General features: G+C 48.3%; 1 protein-coding gene across 1 annotated transcript; it reads right to left on the reverse strand.

The window, feature by feature from the left end:
* Positions 1-2,204: 2,204 nt before the first annotated feature.
* LOC136511106 (uncharacterized mitochondrial protein AtMg00810-like) lies at positions 2,205-2,624 on the reverse strand. Its single transcript, XM_066505312.1, has one exon. The coding sequence runs from the start codon at positions 2,622-2,624 to the stop codon at positions 2,205-2,207; it is 420 nt and encodes a 139-aa protein (XP_066361409.1).
* Between the last annotated feature and the right edge of the window lie 18,391 nt (positions 2,625-21,015).

Below are 21,015 nucleotides of genomic sequence, written 5' to 3' on the forward strand. Positions count from 1 at the left end.
AGAGACGGTTTTAAAACCGCTACTATACCAGTGATTGTAAAAATAAGTGATTTTTAGAGGCAGTTTTAAAACCGTCTATAAAAATCGATTTTCAGAGACGGTTAACTAAAAAAATCATTTAGAGTCTAATAAAAGTAAGAAAAAAAATAATTCTAATGGAGCCAGAAGTGCCGAGGACCGGCCACAGCTCACAGAATTCATTTTTCACTTGTTTTGAATAAGTGCCGACACCCAAGATTTTTAAAAAGTAAGAAAAAAATAATTTTAATGGAGCCAGAAGGGTTGAGGAACTGCCACAGCTCACAGAATTCATTTTTCACTTGTTTTGAATACACCCAGGATTTTTAAAAAGTAAGAAAAAAATAATTCTAATGGAGCCAGAAGGGCTGAGGACTGGCCACCGCTCACAGAATTCATTTTTCACTTGTTTTGAATAAGTCAAACCCATAACCTCTCTCTCTCCTACCACTGCACCACCTAGTCACTTGTGTCTAGTTCTACGATGCTGTCTATTTATACTAATACGTATAAATCTTATAATCAATATTTTAACTCATAAATAATCTTAAATGAGAAAACTTTCAACTACAAAGTTTTAGATCTCATCGAGCACTATAACTTTGATATAGAATATTTCTCCATCCAAGGTCATTTGAAAAATTTTAAAAATTCAAAAATCAAAATCTGAGACTTAATTTATATATTTGGAACCCTAAATGATCTCAAACAAAAATTTTATCAACTACAAAGTTTTAGACCTCGTCGAGCTCTATAATTTTGATATAAAGTTTGTCTTTATTCAACTTCATTTAAAAAAGATATGAATTTATTTATGCTGCAACTATTTTTAAGGATCGTTGACTTAGTCAACCATCTCTGAAATTTTCAGAGTCAGTTGTCTTAAGAGAACCTCCTCTGAAAATTACTATTTTTAGAGACGGTTGACATAAGCTACCGTCCTTGAAAATATCATTTTCAGAGGCGGTTTTCTTAATAGAACCGCCCCTAAAAATAGATACATTTTTATAGGCGGATTTTTTAATGGAACTGTCTTTAAAAATTAATTTCTAGCAACAGTTGTATAGCTACAGTGCCTCCCATGAAGGTTATTGACGGCATGCTACGACAACCGCTTTTATTAGTAAAAGGTGGTGCCTCTAAAAAATCATTTCCGTACTAGTAAAAAAGGGTACAAACCATAGAGCCTCCTGCCACGTGATGGTTGTTGGCCCACAGGATCACTGGCTCAGGTGAGTGAACCACTCACTAGCCTTGTCGAGTACCCGCTAGTGTTGCGGAGCACCCGCTAGTCGTGCCGACCACGAACAGGCATTGTCCGTCTCCACACTCTATGACTGGAGCTAGAGAAAGAAGGGAGAACAGAGCATGCACGCACAACACAAGATACCAGCGTTGCCCGAAGCCCTGTCTGTGAGATGGAAAATCTGAACTCTCTTTACTGAGTAGCCGTGGTAGTCTATTTATACAACTCTATCCATCTAGTCTTAGTACAGCCCACATGCTGTAACAGTAACTAGATAACATACAGGGCTGACTCTACGCCGGCCACTGCATGGCTACAGTGCTGTAGGTGAGTCGTGCGGCGTCGCCTGCACCTGCAGCGGCTATAGTATCACAACAGGGGGTCTTTCAGCGCCGCCTTCCATTGCTGTGTTCACACAAGGAAAACAGTAGTTTATTCTAACAATTCTTCTCCTAAACCTACCGCTATCCCTTGTACCGCCCTCCATGCCGATCATCTCCTTCAGCTCCGTGAGTCGAAGACGTCCGAGCGGCTTGGTGAGGACGTCTGCGACTTGCTGACCAGTTTCGACGAACTCGATGACGATCTGCCCTCCATCGACATAGTTCCTGAGGAAGTGGAACTTCACGTCGATGTGTTTGCTCTAGTCATGCAGAACTGGATTCTTTGCGAGGGCGATGGCGGGCTAGTTGTCCACCATCAGTGCTGGTGGGTGAGCTTCCACGCCGGTCAGCTCACCCAGCAGCCGGCATAGCCACACAACTTGGCACGCCACTGTGGCCGCCGCTACGTACTCTGCCTCGCACGTAGATAGCGCCACCACCTTCTGTTTCAGCGACAACCATAAAATTGGGGCCGACCCGAGGAAGACGAGCACGCCAGAGGTGATCCGTCGTCCGTCGATGTCCCCCGCCATGTCTACATTGCTGAACACAGTGAGCTACAGCCTACTTCCACCGGTCCTTGGAAAGATGATCCCTTGATCCACCATCCCCTTGACGTAGCGCAGTAGCTGCTTCACCGTAGCCCAATGATCCTTTCGAGGATCCTCTATGAAGCGGCTGACGTAGCCCACGGCGAACGCAATGTCCAACCTCATGTGGACTAGGTAGCGTAGACCACCGACGATACTTCGGTAGAGTGTTGCATCCACCTTCGCCGTGGTGCTGGCCTTCTTCGGCTTTAGCCGCTCCTCCATTGGAGTTACACATGACTTGCACTCAGCCATGCCGCTCCGCTCCAACAGCTTGGAGGCATACGCGCTCTGACCGAGCATGAGTTCATCCTTTCCCTGTCTCACCTCGATGCCGAGGTAGTAGGAGAGTGCGCCGAGATCGCTCATTCGAAAATAAGCCGCCATCTTGCGCTTGAAGCTGTTGATGTCCTCCGTACGCGCGCTGGTGATGATCAAGTTGTCCACATACACGCTGACGACGAGCTCCTCCTTCCCCCATTGCCACGTGTAGAGCACATGCTCGGTTGTGCACCGTTGAAACCCAAGCTCGCCCAGCGTGGCGTCAAGCTTGGCGTTCTAGGCTCGTGGGGCCTGCCGTAGCCCGTAGAGCGTCTTGTGTAGTCGGAGCACCCTATGCTCCTCTCCCTTAACGGCGAAACTTGGAGGTTGCCTGACGAAGACCGTCTCCGCCAGCTTGCCATTGAGGAAGGCCAATTTTACATCCAAGTGATGGACACGCCAGTCTTTTGCTGCTGCCAAGGCAAGTAGCAAACGGACCGACTCCATGCGCGCTACTGGTGCAAAGACCTCCTCGAAGTCTATGCCCTTGCGCTGAACAAAGCCTCGGACGATGAGGCACGCCTTGTGCATGACAATGGCGCCGAGCTCGTCTCGCTTGACCTTGTACACCCACTTCAGGCTGATCGAACGGCATCCTAAAGGTGGATCGATAAGCTGTCATGTCTCATTTTCCTTGATCGCCTTCATCTCCTCCAGCATCGCCCGTCGCTAGTTTTTGCCCCACTCGGCTAGCGCGAACGTGGGTGGTTCCTCTGCACTGACAAGCAGCAGCTCTGCGTCATTGAGCAGCCGACCAGCCAGTCCTAAGGGTCCTGTGCCGCCAACGATGTCGTCCATCCAATAGAATCGCACCTCCTCACCTTCGTGGTAGGCATCCACGAACTCAGTGATGTCACTTGGAGATGAGGCAAACTCAATCAGCATTGATGGAGTTTCCTGTTCCACCTGAGTGCTCTACACAGCACCTGGAGTGCTCGGCACTACTTCTGGACAACTCATCATAACTCCTACAGCGTTCAGCCACACTGTAGGAGTACCCAGCCTCAGTCTTAGAGTGGTTGGCACCACTGCAAGATGTCTTGGCTCCACCATGGGAGTGCTCGGCACCCGTCCTAAAGTGGTCACCAGAACTGCAGAACCTCTCGGCGCCACTCCTGGCGTGCTCGGCATCCCTCCAGGAGTGCTCGACACTCCTCCCTGAGTGCTCGGCATCCCCTCCCGAAGTGCTCGGCACTGTCCTAGGAGTGCTCGGCTTTGCCGCTGGAGTGCTCGGCTCTCCTCTCGGAGTGCTCAGCACCTCTTCCCCAGCGTCTCCACCATCGTGGATGACCAAGTGCTCGACGACGAAGGTGCTGGTGAAGCCGCTAGCTTTCCCTGTGCTCGGACTGCTCCAGTCCCAAGCCGCCTCCTCGTCGAACACGACGTCGCGCGAGACAAGCACCTTGTCTCCGCGTGGGTCGTATAGCCGGTATGCCTTGGTACCCTCCGCGTAGCCCAGGAACACCATGGGTGTGCTCCTGTCCTCCAGCTTGGTGAGGTTTGACTTCGTCTTCCTGGCGTGGCCGATGCAGCCGAATGTCCAGAGGAAGGATACGCTCGGCTTTCGCCCATACCAAGCTTCGAACGGCGTCTTGCCCGTTAGGGCCTTGGTCGAAGCGCGGTTGAGGATAAACACCGCCGTCGTCACTGACTCACCCCAGAACCTTGTTGGCATGCCTTTGGCCTTCATCATGGATCGGGCCATGCCGACCGCTGTCTGGTTCCGCGTCTCCACCACGCACCGTGCGAACTGGTGCCGCTGACCTCCCGCACCGTGCGAGTCAGCGTCGGTCAACTGGTGCGAGTCAGCGTCGGTCAACTGGTGCCGCTGACCTCCCGCACCGTGCGAACAACGACCTCCGGTCGTGGCTGGGCAGCCACAGTAGTGCCACTGCTGTCGCCCATCTCCGAACTGTCCATGATCGCCAGCGGTTAGTCTGACGACGACGCTTGTACGGCTTCGATACCACTTGTTGGCCCACAGGATCACCGGCTCAGGTGAGTGAACCACTCACCAGTCTTGCCGAGCACCCGCTAGTGTTGCCGAGCACCCACTAGTCGTGCCGACCACGAACAGGCGTTGTCCGTCCCCACACGCTATGGCTGGAGCTAGAGGAAGAAGGGAGAACAGAGCATGCACGCACAATACAAGACACCAGCGTTGGCCAAAGCCCTGTCTGTGAGATGGCAAATCTGAACTCTCTTTATTGAGTTGTTGTGGTAGTCTATTTATACAACTCTATCCATCTAGTCCTAGTATAGCCCATATGCTGTAACAGTAACTAGATAACATACAGAGCTGACTCTACGCCGGCCACTGTATGGCTACAGTGCTGCAGGTGAGCCGTGCGGCGTCTGCACCTGCAGCGGCTACAGTATCACAGCAAGAAGGCTTTCGGTGTCGTCTTCTCTTGCTGTGTTCACACGAGGAATACAATAGTTTATTCTAACAATGGTCCTCCTCAAAATTGTCGGGTGCTCGCAAATTGAAATTTGTTATCACAACCAGCTGGTAGTGGCAACCGGTATGGATCCCTTCAAAACGCTGAAAAGTGGCCAATTTGTCTTCGTTGATATTTGAGATCACATTCAGCCATATATATGCAGCACTTGACGCCTGAAGTCCGAAGATCCACGTCCATAAAGATGAGCTGCTTTTTTCTCGAGTTCGAGAGCGCGCACTACTGCAGAAGCTAAGGCTATGCATCTCTCGCATTGCAAGCACTACAACTCTCATCTTTCTGTATGAAACACGCATCATTTCAAACATATTTAAGCACAATTATTCGTCTGACCTCTCTTTCTACTCTTTACAATTCAGGGGGCGGTCAAATGGAGCGCAATGCACGACTACAAGCTCGAGTTGTGATTTGTGAATGCCGGCCGGATAACACTCAAAATAAGCACCAAGTGATGAATCTTCAGAAGATAGCTCTCACACGACTGAAAAGACACGCACTGAGACACACATTGGACGTTAGTTCGAACAAAAAAAAAAGGAAAGAAAGAGAGAGACACATTGGACTGATCCAATCGGGTGGATTGGATCACAGTACAGAAACATTTAACCTAAAAAGATTGTGGCCAGTGACTAGGTTCATAGCTTATCCGAGCATCATCGATCTTTGATTAGACCTGCATGACCTACCGTGGGGTTATTAAGTGGTTAAAGACGGTGCAGATTAATAACTTTTTGAGAGGCCTTTCAATTCGTTGGTTGGGTAACTGCGTCGTAGGTATAGTATAGATGCTCCCTTTAGCGAGTGAGGTTTAAGGATTCTTCTATCTTGCTAGATGCATGGTCCGTACTGAATATGGGATGCGGTGTAGAGGCTAGTTTCCTGAATATCTCGTTATGATCCAAGTCGCAGGCATATATTAATAAGGCGAGGAGACAATTACATGAGCAAGCACCGCAGATAGCTTCTCAGATGTGACTGACTGTCAAGCTAGGCGAAAAGAACTAAATGGACTACTCGCATTCTCAGGGTATAACAAAAGGCCATAACAACTTGGTCTCCAAAAGCAACCGATCTGCTTCTAACTCACCAAACCGACTGCCAACCATTTTCTTCCGACACCTGGAAGTCATTGAACCCCAACTAACACATGTGCAACCCATTGGAACAACAGCATGATTCCGATCCCAAACACACCAAATCTGCTCAATTAGGGATGACTTCCTGGATTACAGCCCTCCCAACACACCAACTACTTCTGAAACACAGCATACATACAGGTGGGACCTAACTTGCCTGATGTGACACCGGCTGCTGCTCGAATAATCATACAATGCATGAGCACTATCATGGGACCTCCATATCGGCCGCCCCGGACTCCTCTGCCATTGCAGCTAGGGCCTTGGAGAGCTTTCTCACTGTTGGAAACAGGGCCTTTGTCGAGTGTAAACTTCTTTGTCGAGTGTCAAAAATCAGGCACTCGGTAAAGACCTTCTTTGTCGAGTGTCGCACTCGGCAAAGAATTACACTGGGCAAAGAGTTCTTTGCCGAGTGCCGGGCATTAGGCAAAAAAGGGCACTCGGCAAACGACTTCTTTGCCGAGTGTCAGGCTCTCGGCAAAAGCGCGGCACTCGGCATAGGCTGCCCCGCGTAACGGTGTTCGGCCACGTCCTTCTTTGCCGAGTGCCTGCTGTTAAGCACTCGACAAAGATTTTTTTTTTGGAAAATACTTTGCCGAGTGCCCCTGATGACACGGTGCTCGGCAAAGATTCAATATTTTTTTTGAAATGTCTTTGCCGAGTGCCCCGGTGAAGACACTCGGCAAAGAGAAATTTTTTTTAAAAAATAAAAAATCCTCTTTGCCGAGCGCCTTATTCTTGGCACTCGGCAAAGACCCCCTTTGCCGAGTGCCATACCTCGGCGCTCAGCAAAGTTTTTTTTTGTTTTTGGCATCCCAATTTTTTGTGCAGCCCTTTTAAAGTACTAGGAACTCCTTGTTAGAATTTGGGGATTTTTTGTGGCTTTTTTATATATTTAGTTACTTTATTTTGTTTACTTGAATTTTTTCGAAAAATATAAATTTGAACTGCACGTGGTACGAATAATGGAATTTAATGATTCAAAAAATAATAGTCATGTTACTGAGTGTAGTGTGAGGCCGTATCCAGGAACGGATCCGAAATTTCGGACATCTTGTTCACGAAACATGACCGTGAACTTGCGTGCGAAGTATTTTTAAATTCTATAAAAAACAAACGAAGTCCAAAAATTATGAAACTTGTTGAGATGTCGTGATATCGTATGTGGAGACTATGATAAAAATTTTAGAAGATTTCGTGCACGTTGTCACGTACGATGCTTACAAACCAGGACATCTCTACATGTGACGTATGTCCTTGTTTCTTCGTCCAACCCCCTTGTTTCTCGTTGGTACAGGGAATTTCTTCGTCAATCCTAGCATGGATCAAGGCAACCTATCCGGTAAGAAAATGATACCCTTCTTTCACAGGGTGTGGGACCAGAGAGCCCCAATTTCATTTGTTGGTTGAAACAGAAAGCCCAAACTGATGCGCCTATAAGTGACGAGCTGAGACAGGTTGCAAACGGCTGTGCTGTTAGGGTCAAGTCATTTACCGGTTATGACGTGAATGGATATCGTTTTCACACAATAAGCTACGAGGAGAGTCGGCCCAATCGAAAAACCACAAACTGCGGAGTTGTTACGCCCGACACTGATGGACTCGACTATTATGGAAGAATTGAAGAAATCTACAAACTATCATTCTATGGTTTCAAACCTCTTACTCCTGTCATATTCAAATGCCACTGGTTTGATCCTGGAGTAACGAGACGGACCCCTAAGCTTGGGCTAGTCGAGATTCGACAGGATTTGGTCTATCCAGGAAAAGATGTCTACATTGTGGCTCAACAGGCCGTCCAGGTTTATTATACATCATACGCTTGCAAAGACGCCGAGCATCTTAAGGGTTGGTCTATTGTGCACAAGGTATCGCCACACGGTAAACTACCTGTCCCAAACGATGAAGATTACAACTTTAACCCAAACACATATGATGGAGAGTTCTATCAAGAAGAGGGGCTACAAGCGAGGTTTGACATAGACTTAACCGAAGAGATAGGAATGAAAGTAGACAATGAAAGGGATGATGACGAGGACGATGGAGACGAGGTGTGAAATCTGAAGGACATACAAATGCTTGAGTAATTACGTTTAGGCAATGACAATGAAGACAACATTCCTCCTTCGGATAGTGTTGTTGAGTTGGACAATGTTGATAGTGATGACGAGACCTATGATCCAGCTAATCTCAATCATGAAGATTATTTCTAATACATGTAATACTATGTTTTTTGTAATTATGTTTTGTCCATTTTTGCATATATTTCTAATACATGTATTACTATGTTTTTTGTAATTATGTTTTGTTCATTTTTGCACCTATTTCTAATTATGTCTTGTTTTTCTTTTTTATTGTAGGTGATTGAACAAAGATGGCGGGCGACCATCACAGGTCCGTGAACTCGATTTACCAAAGACCATGCCGGCTGCAGGAGGAGGCAGAGGGGGCGGCGGAGGGATCAGACAGGAGGAGGAGGAGGAGGACCGCCAGCCGCAGGAGGGGGCTGTCTCCTCCCACGCCGCGTGAGGAGGAGCTGGAGGAGGAGGTGGCGCCCGTGGACGAGTCGGACGAGGAGCTGGTTCGACAGATGGACGAGGAGGAGGAGGGGGGAGGTGGTAGGCATGGGTTCCGCTTCCTCCGACTCCTCTTCGAGTGTCTACTTGCGAGGTCCCGCGAGCCTCCCACAGGTTCCGCTTCCTCACCAACGCCCAGTGATTTGCCCCGAAGGGCAAAAGTAAGTGACTTTATATGTTATCACCACTACTTCATATGATATGATGAAAAAAAACTAATATTTTTTCTTAATCACTTGTACAGGAACTGGGTGGTTGTGTCGAGTGGTAGCGCATGGCTAGTCAACGGCATCCTAGGTCTTCTGTGCAGGCAACACTTCCCCGGCATTGTCACGTACGCATCGAAGACGGAGCCAGCCTACTTGTTTGAGCACTACGCCGTCGCCCTCGATGCGGAGTACCTCAACAAGGCGGCACGGGTGAAGACAGAGTTTTGGGTAAGTCTCCCTCGCACAACATTGCTCAATACATCGTATTCATTGGACTTTTCTTGAAATAATGAATGGATACATCGCTTTTGTATACAGACTTATTACAGATGCGAGGAGGGATTTGAGGCCAGGGCGGAGCAGGTGACTACCAAAGCCTACAAAAAACTCGTCACCAACATGCATCACGAGGTGCGCATCTAGGCCATCGTAACCTACTACGGGTCGAAGCTTGGAGAGAGGAAAACCAAGAAAGACGCAAGAGAGATGCAGCTGACCCGGGAGCAGTACCTTGAGGTAAATGAAGAACATCAATATTGATTTGTTTTGAGATTAAGTTGGTTGAATTTGATCTTCTTATATGTCCAATACTTGATGACGTGTAGATGATTCCCTGGTGGTGCCAAGCGTATCCCGAGTGCTGGGCGATGATGGTGGAGAGGTGGTTCACGGAGGAGTACCTCAAGATGCACAGGGATGCCTGGGACCGTCGTTTGCAGATGCAAGGTCCAGCACATCATCAAGGCAGCCGCAGCCTCGTCGGATACAAACAAGCATGGGTACACGAATTCATTTATCTATTGTGACGCTCAGTTCTGCCTGATTTGTAATCATCGTGCTGTCTTTCTCGCAGTTGGCGTCACATAGTGGCCAGGCTTGCTCGGACTTCTAGGCATGGTGTATGGCCCACAAGGGCAAGGCGACGTCTGACGTCTCCTTCAACCTGGAGGACCCGCCCGAGGCATACACAAACCCGAGCGTCTACTCCCGCATCAGTGAGTACACTAAGGTGGCGAGGTCGCTCCATGGGTCAGACCATGATCCAAGCTCCCAGGACTTCGATGGAGAGGCCATCATGAGGGCAGGGCAAGGCAAGAAGCATGGACGGTTCTGGCTTGGCAACGGCATCATCGACATGACCTCTACTCCCTCTCTCTCCTAGATCCGAGCACGGAGCACGAGCGAGAGCTTGGCCATTCGCACATGGCCGACCGCTGCACAGCACTAGGTCGACGCACTCGAGGTTATTCCTATTTTACTCGTCATACATTGATCTTTACACACCTTAATTAGCTTTGCATTACTGAAACATTAGAGTGAAATATTACAGGCCCGGCTGGAACAAGAAATGAGGCAACGTCAGGAGCTAAAGGCTGGGCAGCAGAGGATGGCTGCCTAGCTAGAGGCCGAGCGGCAGGCCCAGGCACAGAGGCTGACGGACATTACGAAGTTCCTACAAGGGCTTAGGCAATGTGTGGGCTTCTCTCTGCCAGCTGGGCTGTTGGTTCCACCTCCGCCTCCGCGTCCTACAGCTGCAGCTACTCCTGTGAGTATGAAAGTTTTTACTTTCGCTTGTGCTTTGCTTGTATGGCCTCTACCTTCCTAGATTAGCTATCCAAATAATCGTGTCTCACATGCAATCTTTTCTCCTTTGTGCAGTCTCTATCTGACGGTGGTTCGAATAATCCACCTCATGCACCTCCGAATGATGGAGCTGGGCCTTCACCACAGTCGTAGTGGCCGAGATGAGTGCATGTTGTATTTTTTTTCATTTGTTGTTCACTTGGCGATGGACTTGTGATATACTTGTGATGCACTTGTGGACTTTGATGGACTTATGGATTTATTTGGATGGACTTGAGCACTTATTATTATATATGTGATATATATTGTGATGGATGTGATATGTGCGGATGGATGTGTGGATGGATGAGATATATATGTGATGGATGAGATATATATGTGATGAATGAGATATATATATGATGGATGAGATATATATGTTTGTATGAATTTATTTGTCATGATGGAATGTAAAAAAAAATAAAAATTGCCGTTTTGGGACACTTTGCCGAGTGTTGCACTCGGCAAAGGACCCCGTTGCCGAGTGCCATGATCACAGCACTCGGCAAAGCTGGAAAAATGGGCGCTCGGAAAACCATTTTTCCAGCTTTGCCGAGTGCCATGACCATGGCACTTGGCAAAGATTTTTTTTAAAAAAAATCAAACTTTGCCGAGTGCCAGAGGGCACTCGGTAAAGAAATGTTTTTAAAAAAATTCAAACTTTGTCGAGCGCCGGCCAGGGGACACTCGGCAAATAATTTTTTTAAAAAAACATCTTTGCCGAGGGCCGGATAGAGGGCACTCGACAAAGATTTAAAAAAAAAATAAAAAAACTTTGCCGAGTGCCTACAGGGTTGGCACTCGGCAAAGCGATCGTCAACGGGGCCGGCGCCGTGACGGTCACTTTTCTTTGCCGAGTGCCCCGGGGCTCTCGGCAAAGCCTTTGCTGAGTGCCCGATAAAAGACACTCGGCAAATAGGGCTTTGCCGATCAATTTTTTGCCATGTGTTCTTTGCCGAGTGCCGCACTCGGCAAAGGCTTTGTCGAGTGCAATTTGGCCTTTGCCGAGTGCCTCATGCACTCGGCAAAGAACCTAAATCCAGTAGTGCCTGTTGCCCATGTTCGTCGCAACCCTTATTGCCTTGATCTCCTGCTCCTAGAGGTCCTTTCCAAACATGTCAATGAACTCTGACTACTGCATCCGGTGTCGACGACTGGGATGAAGTCCAGCTCATGCATAAGCTTGAGTTGGGTGCACTGTGCCACCGGCACAGGGAGTCAACGAGCGGCTAGACGTAGGCTGGAGTGGGTGGGAACCAGTTTTCTTCTGCATCCTCTAATCATGTTGGTGCATTTTGAATCAGTGGTCCAACTAGCAAGGCGACTAGGTTTTTTTTGAGGAAACTGGAAGGGCCGCAGCCCCTACAGAAATTTATTAAAGAAGTAAACAATGTTGGAACACGATCGCGAGTCGCGGATGCCAAGGTTTGCAATAGCAACAAGAACTAAAGGTTAACAAATCTTGTGGGCAGCGTGTAGGGAAAGAAGACGGGAGCCTCTGCTCTGGGCGAAGGCCTAGAGACAGTGGCGAAGGCTCCCGAGCACAGGCGAATTCTCTTGTGGAGCCGGTGGAGGCCGCGATCCAGGGGCTAAAGCGAAGATCCTGGCGAACGCCCCTCCCGGGCGGAGGCTCCGAGGGCCAGAGGAGCGCCCGTGGGATGGCAGTGTGGGGTCGTGGACCATTGATGGGCTCATGGCAACGGCCCAGCAAATAGAGGCGGTTGAGCCGAGAAGATACCCAAACTGCCCCGCACAGCTTGTATTGTCATAGGTATATTCTGAGAATGTACTATGGTTGCCGGAGGACAAAGTTGTAATATGGAGCGGTGCCTTGAACGCTCCTATGGAGGCGCTCATCTTTCACCAGACACTAAGCACCCCGAAAGCAAGCTACATCGGACGAATTCCGTCGAGTACACCCCAATGGAGAACTCGAATAATCCACGTTTTTCCTCCAGGATCCAATAATGAGAACGAATTTACAATACTTAGTCCATTTTATACGACTAAAGTTCTGAGAAATACATTATTACAGTACCAAGTTCAGAGTGTGAAATTTAAACAGCGGAATTACAATAAACATCTAATGGTAGAATACAAGGATCCGTTCGAGCCCTCCAGAAGAATCCTCCACACAATAGCTACTCTTCAAGCTGCACCTGCAACAGGATAAATAAACTCTGAGTACACAATGTACTCGTAAGACTTACTCGACTAGTGAGAATAATTTTCCGACTCCAAAGGATATGATAAGCTTTTGGGGTTACTGGGTTTCCTTTTGCGGAAAGCAATACTAGTAGTGGATCCTTATGTATGGTTCTTATTAGCAGTCATGATTAGTTTATTATCTAACCATTCTAGGTAAGCATCTATTCTACTTTCAAGCAAGAGTTGAGCAAACAGATCCATTTCACCATCTTTTAACTTTCAGTTCTTACTACGGTGCTAGATTGTAGACAAGCCATAACGGATTGTTTGGCAATTTGTGAATCAATATGCCCAGCTGGGTACCCCAAAACACACGCACCGCTTGTACTCCAGGCACAAGTAGGACCAACCCATTACTTTCCTGTCAAGGGGTCCAGGTCCCCGTCGAAACTTGGACTTCAAGCCCCCACACCTAAGTCCTAGACTCAGTGTGGTGCTTAGACCTCCACCATCCACGCCTCCAATTAGTCAGTTCAGAAAGAGCCGGAACCCACGACAAGAGAGCAACGAGCCTTCCCTGCTCCCATAAACAAGTATGTGCTCAGGATAATAAGTCTATGATCTGACTAGAATTCAATGCAACAGTCGGTCCTTAACCGACACAGATAGGGAAAACAGTGTAACCAAGCTATGCCCCGTTGGCCGCGGGACACAACCCCTTACACCCACCAATACTCATACCATATCCCTGCCCGGTCTCCATTTCCTTTCACTATTTTATCATGAGTGATAATAATAATCACCTATTATGAGTAACGGCAGGTTACTCACGTTACCGAAAAACCTAAGAATAGCAACTACTCGACCTTAGCTAGTAGGACTCATAGGTAGATATATCTATGCATGTAGTTTCAATATAACTCCTATAACATAAATGCACATCATATATATATTTCTAGTGATTATTTAAGATAAGGGTTATGCACCGGGGCTTGCCTTGAGTAGGCGTGGTGTTAGCTCAGTCAGTCTATGACAGCTCTGGGACCTCCTCCTGCACGAGGATCTTCTCCTCGTACTCTTCAATCATCTCCTCATACTCCTGCTCGCCCTCGGTCAGGAACTCCACCAAGTCGTTCTCTACATACATGCAATGACGATGCAACACCCAATATTAAGGCAATAGTAGTTCTTAAAATAAGAATACATCTACTAAGCCACTAAGCTAGCTCTAATGACTAAGATACCGAGCTAATCATCATTCCCATCAAACTAGCAGGGTTTCACCTACAAGTGCTACTTAGCAACTAAAATATATTCTTAGTCTTATTAACGATTTCATGTATACTACAACAAGGAGTACTTAGCTACCATATTTCTCAACCTATTCCAAGGCTACAAAAATTATAGTGAGCACATAATAATACAATGAATCTACTGTAAAAATTTCATGGTCAAAGCTATTACCAATTTGCCACAAAAATTCCTACAAATACTAATCTAAATAATACTAAACACTCACAAATGATTTAATAGCCGCTGGTATCAACAAATATATATATATGAACTAAATACACTAACAGATAGAGCACAATTTTAGAAACCTAACAAAATTGGTTTCACAATTTATGGACATCTACATGATTTTATATGATTTACCAAAGTTCAGCTCAGAATTATAAATGAAAAGCTATTTCTATTTTCCACGAAAAATCTAAACCGATTTTGGCCCACGCGGCGCAACGCGAGCGCGCGAGCGCGAGGTGGCCCACAGGCGAGGAGGCCTGCGCACGGGCACATATGCAAAACACCCCTGGAATATGCGCAAAACAACCCACAGTCCACGTTACTTTTCCTATAGACAACACTTATGCTAAAGAACCCTCGGACCTTTCTCCTTTTTACAATAGTGAGGCCCTCGGCCATCCATGCGCGCTCCGGTGCGGCGAGTAGTGGCATAGGCACCTACGCGGCCATGTGGGACCCCCACTAACCTAGCTACGAGGTCAACGCTCACCTAGGGTTTGACGCGAGACGATGGGCGATAGTTGCGTGAGCAGGGACGCCGTAGAAGGACCTCTCCATGACGGCGGACACCTTGCGGCAATGGCGACGGTGTTTAGGTGAGCCACAGCAACAATCAAGGCAGTAGGGTAGTGGGTGAGCAGCGACAACTCACTGGTGACCTTACCAAGAAGCCGACTCGATAGGAGACGACCCGAGTGAGGCTGGCCGCATGCATGCGACGAGGCAAATGTTGGACCGTTAAGGCACGGTCACGTCAGTGGTGAGGAGGCGGCACAAAAGCTACGACTAACGTGAGCACGATGAAGAGGAAGCCAAGGTGAGCTAACGGTGCAAAGGAATTGGCATGGGGAAAAGTGGTGGAGACTGGCCACGATGCAGGTGACGACGAGCCTTAATGGCCCGGCGGCAGTAAGATTCCAAAATTGGAGCTTGGCGTGGCGCGAGTCAAGGCGGGGTGGGGTCAGATGGAGAGGGGGTGTGAAGGCGGAGACGCGAGCACGAGGAATTGATGAGAGGTGCTCGCTCTCTGGCTCATCCACGGCGGAAAGCAGAGGGAGGGAGAGACGGGCGCGGCAGTGGGTTTGGCTCATCCATGCCTTGGCGGGACACGAGTGGTGGGACCGGGAGGCCCATGCGCCGGTGCTAGCCGATGGGCGTGCGTGCCCTACTGGCATGGCCCATGCGGCTGTAGTGCCATAAATGGCAAAGTGACGGCGACGCGCATGGCCATTTGCAGACGACACCCAAACGGGCAAGGAGGGGCAGCGTGATGCAGCACACGTACTAGAGCGACACGACGACAACGGCAGCATCGTGACGTGAGACAGCAGTGGCGGATGCGATGGCTGCGCAGTGTGGGACGGGGCAGGGCAACGACGGTGTGACGGCGCATGGCTAGGAGCTAGCGGCGGGATAGTAGCGCAGCAGTGAGGTGGGGCAGCCGTGTGCTAGGGCTGTCGGCCATAGCGGTCAGTTGAGCGTGGCCAGGCGCACGGGCGGGTGGCCGGCGTGTCGATGTCGTGGCTCAGGGGAGCGGTGACTGGGCCTACGCGAGGAAACCGACCGAGGACGTGCCATGCATGCTTTTTAAAGCGTCCAAAACAACTAATCGGTTGGCCAAACACCCAAACCATCTTCACCATACTTTAGAGGGTACATTAGGCTACTACAATAGGCCATGACACTATTATGCTTCTTAACTAAATTTTTCTACAAAAATTGATGAACAAAGCAATGTCTACCCTTTCCAAAGTTCAAGAAATTTTTGTAAGTTGAGTTGAACTCTATTTCAAATTGTATTTCTAAGCTATTGGAAATCTTACCTAGTAATATCATTTTTTGACCGCAGGTATTTCATTGCTATCTACAAAGTTTGTATTTCAAACTTTATTCAAGTATCACATACATGTTCTATAGCATTTTTGCTTAATAAAAATTGGTTCTAAACCCTAAGTGATATAACATGACTATTGAATGAACTTTCATTTCACGTTTTCGTTGATCGTTTTGAGTTACGGAAATTGATCTACACTCTTTATTATATGCATTAACACATAAACATGATGCTCATGACATGTTTTAGTAAATGATTTACAGTGTGACACCAAGGGTGTTACAGTATAAGCAATAGCGAGCAAACACAACAAAGACAAAGTCAGCGATCAAAACCAATTAGACCTTCGCAGTCGGCTTGCCCAGGGTCCGAAGGTCCTGCACCAACCATAAAAAGAGGTGCCCGAGGGGCGGCACCCAATCCGACTCGGGCAAGGTCTAGCCCGGTAGTCAAAGGCATCTCCCTAGTCATGGGACTCGCCATAGCTTTGGCCAGGTCACCTAACAAAGCACAAACAACAAAAGCTTAAGCATAAGCACAAGGCTAAAGCATAGGAAATAGGGGACGTAAAAGTCAAAGAACACTCACTCGAGAATAGAGTGCATTGTGCCACATCCATCTCTCTGTCTTCCTCCCTGCGAGAACCAATCGGGGACATCGAGTTCGAAGGCTGTGCCATAGGAGATCCTTGTTCCAATTCATCTTCAGACATCTCATCTAGAGGAGCCTTTGTAGGGCGGCAGTCTACACTCCCAACTTCAGTGTCCTTCGAGGGGAGGCATCACCACCATCGTCATCCTCACCCTTGGAGCTGGACGAGTCATCGTCCAAAACACCGGGCATTGGCGCCATGGCAGAGGCCTCAGCAGTAGCACCGCCACCCATTTCTTGGAGAGTAGCCCCAACAAAAGTATCGCCACCAAGATCGGCGAATGTAGCGGAATGCTCGCCATCCATCCTAGCACCCACGGAAGCCGAGCCTCCGCCAACATTCTCCACAACCTCCTCATCGGCCCAGCGGAGGCAGCAACGGAGGCGGCAGCTGAAGCGGCCGTGGTCTTTTGTTTCTTGCTGATAGCCTAAGACACGCTAGCCCCCTTCCTTTTCTTCGCCTCAGCTACATCAGTCGCATTCTTGGTGGTAGCCTTCTCAGCTTTATCTTCTAGTGACTTATGTACCTTCACATGAACATCATGCTCCTCATGATGGATCCCAAGCTCCTCGAAGACACGATTAAGATGGGGCATCGTACCGGTGATGGCCCTATGCATCAGGTACTCCCTATCAGACATCTCACCGAGTATTTCTCGAACCCCTGCCTCTGTGGACTTCATGACCTTTTTAGCGACCCGACCCTCCTTATTCTCAAAGCCAAATCGAGGGAAGGGAACCCCAACTCCTTCACCAAAGACAGGAAGGTTGACCATCTCAATAGTCATGGTGGGTCTATTCCTGCCAAGCGGCCAACAGTTAGCTGCCACCATTTCCTCTACCAGATCCCAGCCTCCGGAGTACCGACAGGCCAAGGCAAAAGCCTTATCGTAGGCTTTGTGCCCCTCAGAAGTCCCTGGACCCAGAGTTCCTTGAGTTGAAGGTTTTATCAGAGTCAAAACAGAAGCCAACAGGTAATGGGTGTGTTTTCCCCTTCGCTATCTGTAGAGGTCATGCCACTGGTCCTGACATAGAACCAGTACTGCATCCAGTATTTATTCCACTTGTTCTTCTAACCAAAAGAAGTTTCCAACTTCTCCCCTTTCTGATTCCTCTTGGGCATGAAAGCGTAGCTCCCATACTAGGCTATCAACTGGCCTTCGCCCACCCGCTTAGGCTAGCGCTGAAGCTCATAGTACTCACAGAAAGTACCAACATTGGGCTCCGCACCATAAGACAAGCAAGCCCAACAGAACTTACTCAAAGTAACAATACCGTTGGGAGTGAGATGATACAGCTGTACCTTGAACGCTTCCAGGACTTGACGAATGAAGCACACCGCTAGAAAGCGAAGGTCGCAAAGGAAAAAGTCCTTGAAGACCACGACATCAGCGGCTTGTGGTTTAGGGATCGTCTCCCCTTACGGAGGCTTCACCTTAGCCTCACCAAAGCAACCCAATTTCCGCAACTCCTCGATCATGTCCTTCGTCATGAGTGAAGGCCCAAAATCCCACTTCCTAGATGGGCCAGCCATGTCTCCTGCCTCCTCAATGGTTATCAAATCGGTGATGGAGGCCTCAACTCCAGAAAGATCTTCTTCAAGCCTCAACACCTGCGCTCTGGCAATCATACACTCCTCAAAACGCGCAGACCACCCACTCGCTCTAACGCCGAGAAGACGGCGATACGAACCGAAGAAAGTAGCCTAGTGGGGGGGGGAGGAGGACTAACAGGTGAAGCCACTTCCAAGATTTAGCAACAGCAGTAGGAAGCGAAGGCAAGCGACAACTAAGCGAAGGTTAAGCAAAGAAGAAAGAACTTAGAAAGCGACTGTGGCGAAAGCCATGGCTCAGATGGGGATGGGGAAGCCTTCACCTACCGCTCCCTTATATAGTCCCCGCCCTGCCGTTTCAACTTCCGAGGCCAACGATCGCATCCATTCAAAAACGCATCGGTTCCAGAGCCGCCTCGGCAAATCAGGTAGTGACATGTCACCAATGCAACGATCTGATCCTAGCGACCCAGGGGGGAAAGGGGAGAAGCCTCTGCATGCGCCAGAGCCTCCATACCTCAGAACCTGAGGACCAGATTTTGAGGACAAGGCCCACCAACATTAGACCATGCCCTCAAGGGGGGAACTGTTGGAACACGGTCGCAAGTCATGAAGGCCAAGGTTCGCAATAGCAACAAGAACTAAAGGTTAACGAATCTTGTGGGCAGCGTGCATTGAAAGAAGATGGGAGCCTCCGCTCTGGGCGAAGACCCAGAGATAGCGGCAAAGGCGCCCGAGCGCAGGCGAAGGCTCTTGCGGAGCTAGTGGAGGCCACGATCCAGGCGCCGAAGCGAAGATCCCGCTGGAGCCCCCCCTCCCGAGCGGAGGCTCCGGGGCCAGAGGAGCGACTGCGGGAAGGCGGCGCGGGGCCGTGGGTTGTTGACGGGCTCGCGGCAACGGCCCAGCAAGCAGAGGCGGTTGAGCCGAGAAGATACCCAAACTGCCCCGCGCAGCTTGTATTGTCATAAGTATATTCCGGGAATGTACTATGGTTGTCGGAGGACAAAGTTGTAATATAGAGCGGTAGCAAACAGTGCTCTATAAATGGGGGAGTTAGACTATGTAAAGAGAGAGGGAGGAGGGCATTTATGAAACTCTAATCGAGCCTGGGCCCACCTTTCACTCTTCCTACCTTCGCCTCTAGCATTCAACCGGGCGAAGGCTTCATTGTGTTCCGTCTGCTGGAAACACCCGTTTTTCCAACAAACAACTAGTTACAAAGAAACGAGAGATGCTAAAGGTTATAGAGGGGAAAGGAAAGAGTGGTACATTCAAGAGACAAAAAAAAAAGAAACAAAAAAGATCAAGCCAACGTTTTAATCAATTACATACTCTGAATCCATTGACCGAATAGATTAGAGACTTGATTTCACCCTTAGGGCAACAAGTCGAACTTCTTTGAAGAAAGAGGCTCTACACTCATGTAGACTCATCTTATTATTATTGAAGATGGCTTCATTCCTTCCTGTCCAGATTGTCCAAAACATCAAAATTACAGCAACCATGAAGAATTGAGACCTCAACTGCGCCTTAAGAGCTGTCAAGTTTTCAAAAGATCCCCCATTTTGCACAATATCCAAGTTGGCATACTACTATAATAGTTATCGGATTTAATAAGACTTTCTCATCATTTTTTAAATTAAATTAAACAAATTAACAAATATCAAGATCTATAAAGATGCTAAGTGGAATAAATGTTTAATCTCGCATAGGAAATGGATGGCTATTTTTGTCTTCATTGTTATGAGGTTGAGAAAGGTAGAAGCTAGGAACGCTCTGAACTAAGCTATACATATGTGATTAATATCACCGATTTTTTTAATTTAATGCTTTTTCGTCAAAAATTTACACCTCTAGACGTCAAAAACCAATCTTCGGACCCTGAGCTCGGCATCATGGCCTACGGTGCCGAGGTAACATGTCTCGGCGATTGAAAATCAGGGTTGTCATAGCTGGCGACGTGGCGCTGACATAGCCAGCGTGAATCGTGGCACGGAGCTCTCAATTTAACCCCAGCGCGTCTTAAGTTCTCATAACTTAGACACCCTAAAATTTTAGCATGAAATGGCTATTATTGGTGGGCTGCTGCAGATGCTCTAGATAATACGGCTCCGTGAGTGGTCGTGCGGGTCGTGCTTTTTCTGTGTGCTCGTGCGTCTCAGCGGCGGCGGCTATAGCCCACAGCCACAGCTTTCCCGTGCCGACGGATGGGCTGAAAAAGTCGCGCTCCGATATGGATATGGATCGAAACGATGAGGTCATTCTCGGAGAGCAAGAGATGATTATCATGCATGGGGATAAATTAACATCGATCTCTGCCTTAATTTTGACAGAATTATTGAACATTCAAATCTCAGTGCTACACACAGCTCGTCGGAGTTAATAAGCTATAAGCTACCCAGGGCAAGAAACGCATGCGCCGAGCCGCCGACTCGAGGCTCGATATATATATGGCCGCGGGCACGATGAGGATGTCAAATAAGCCTTGCCTTTCTCCTGTTATTATTATCAAAATTTAGTGACGCAGACCGTCGAGTAAGAAACACAAAAAGCGTAGTAATCCGTAGCAGATGATGCCAATCCACACAAGTTCAAGTACTTTCCACGTAAGCAGGCAAAAGGCTCACCGTGCCATGCACTTAGGCACGTACGAGATCGACCTCTATATAAGACCCGTTCTGACTCGTAAATCTTACACAGGAACGACAGGTAGCTAACTCGAGTACACTACTGCAGTGATCT

This window comes from Miscanthus floridulus, chromosome 16, assembly GCF_019320115.1.
Source record: "Miscanthus floridulus cultivar M001 chromosome 16, ASM1932011v1, whole genome shotgun sequence".
NCBI classification, from domain to species: Eukaryota; Viridiplantae; Streptophyta; class Magnoliopsida; order Poales; family Poaceae; genus Miscanthus; species Miscanthus floridulus.

Coding starts and splice junctions, on each gene's coding strand:
- LOC136511106 (XM_066505312.1), bottom strand. CDS start 2,624: ATGGCGGCTTATTTTCGAATGAGCGATCTCGGCGCACTCTCCTACTAC.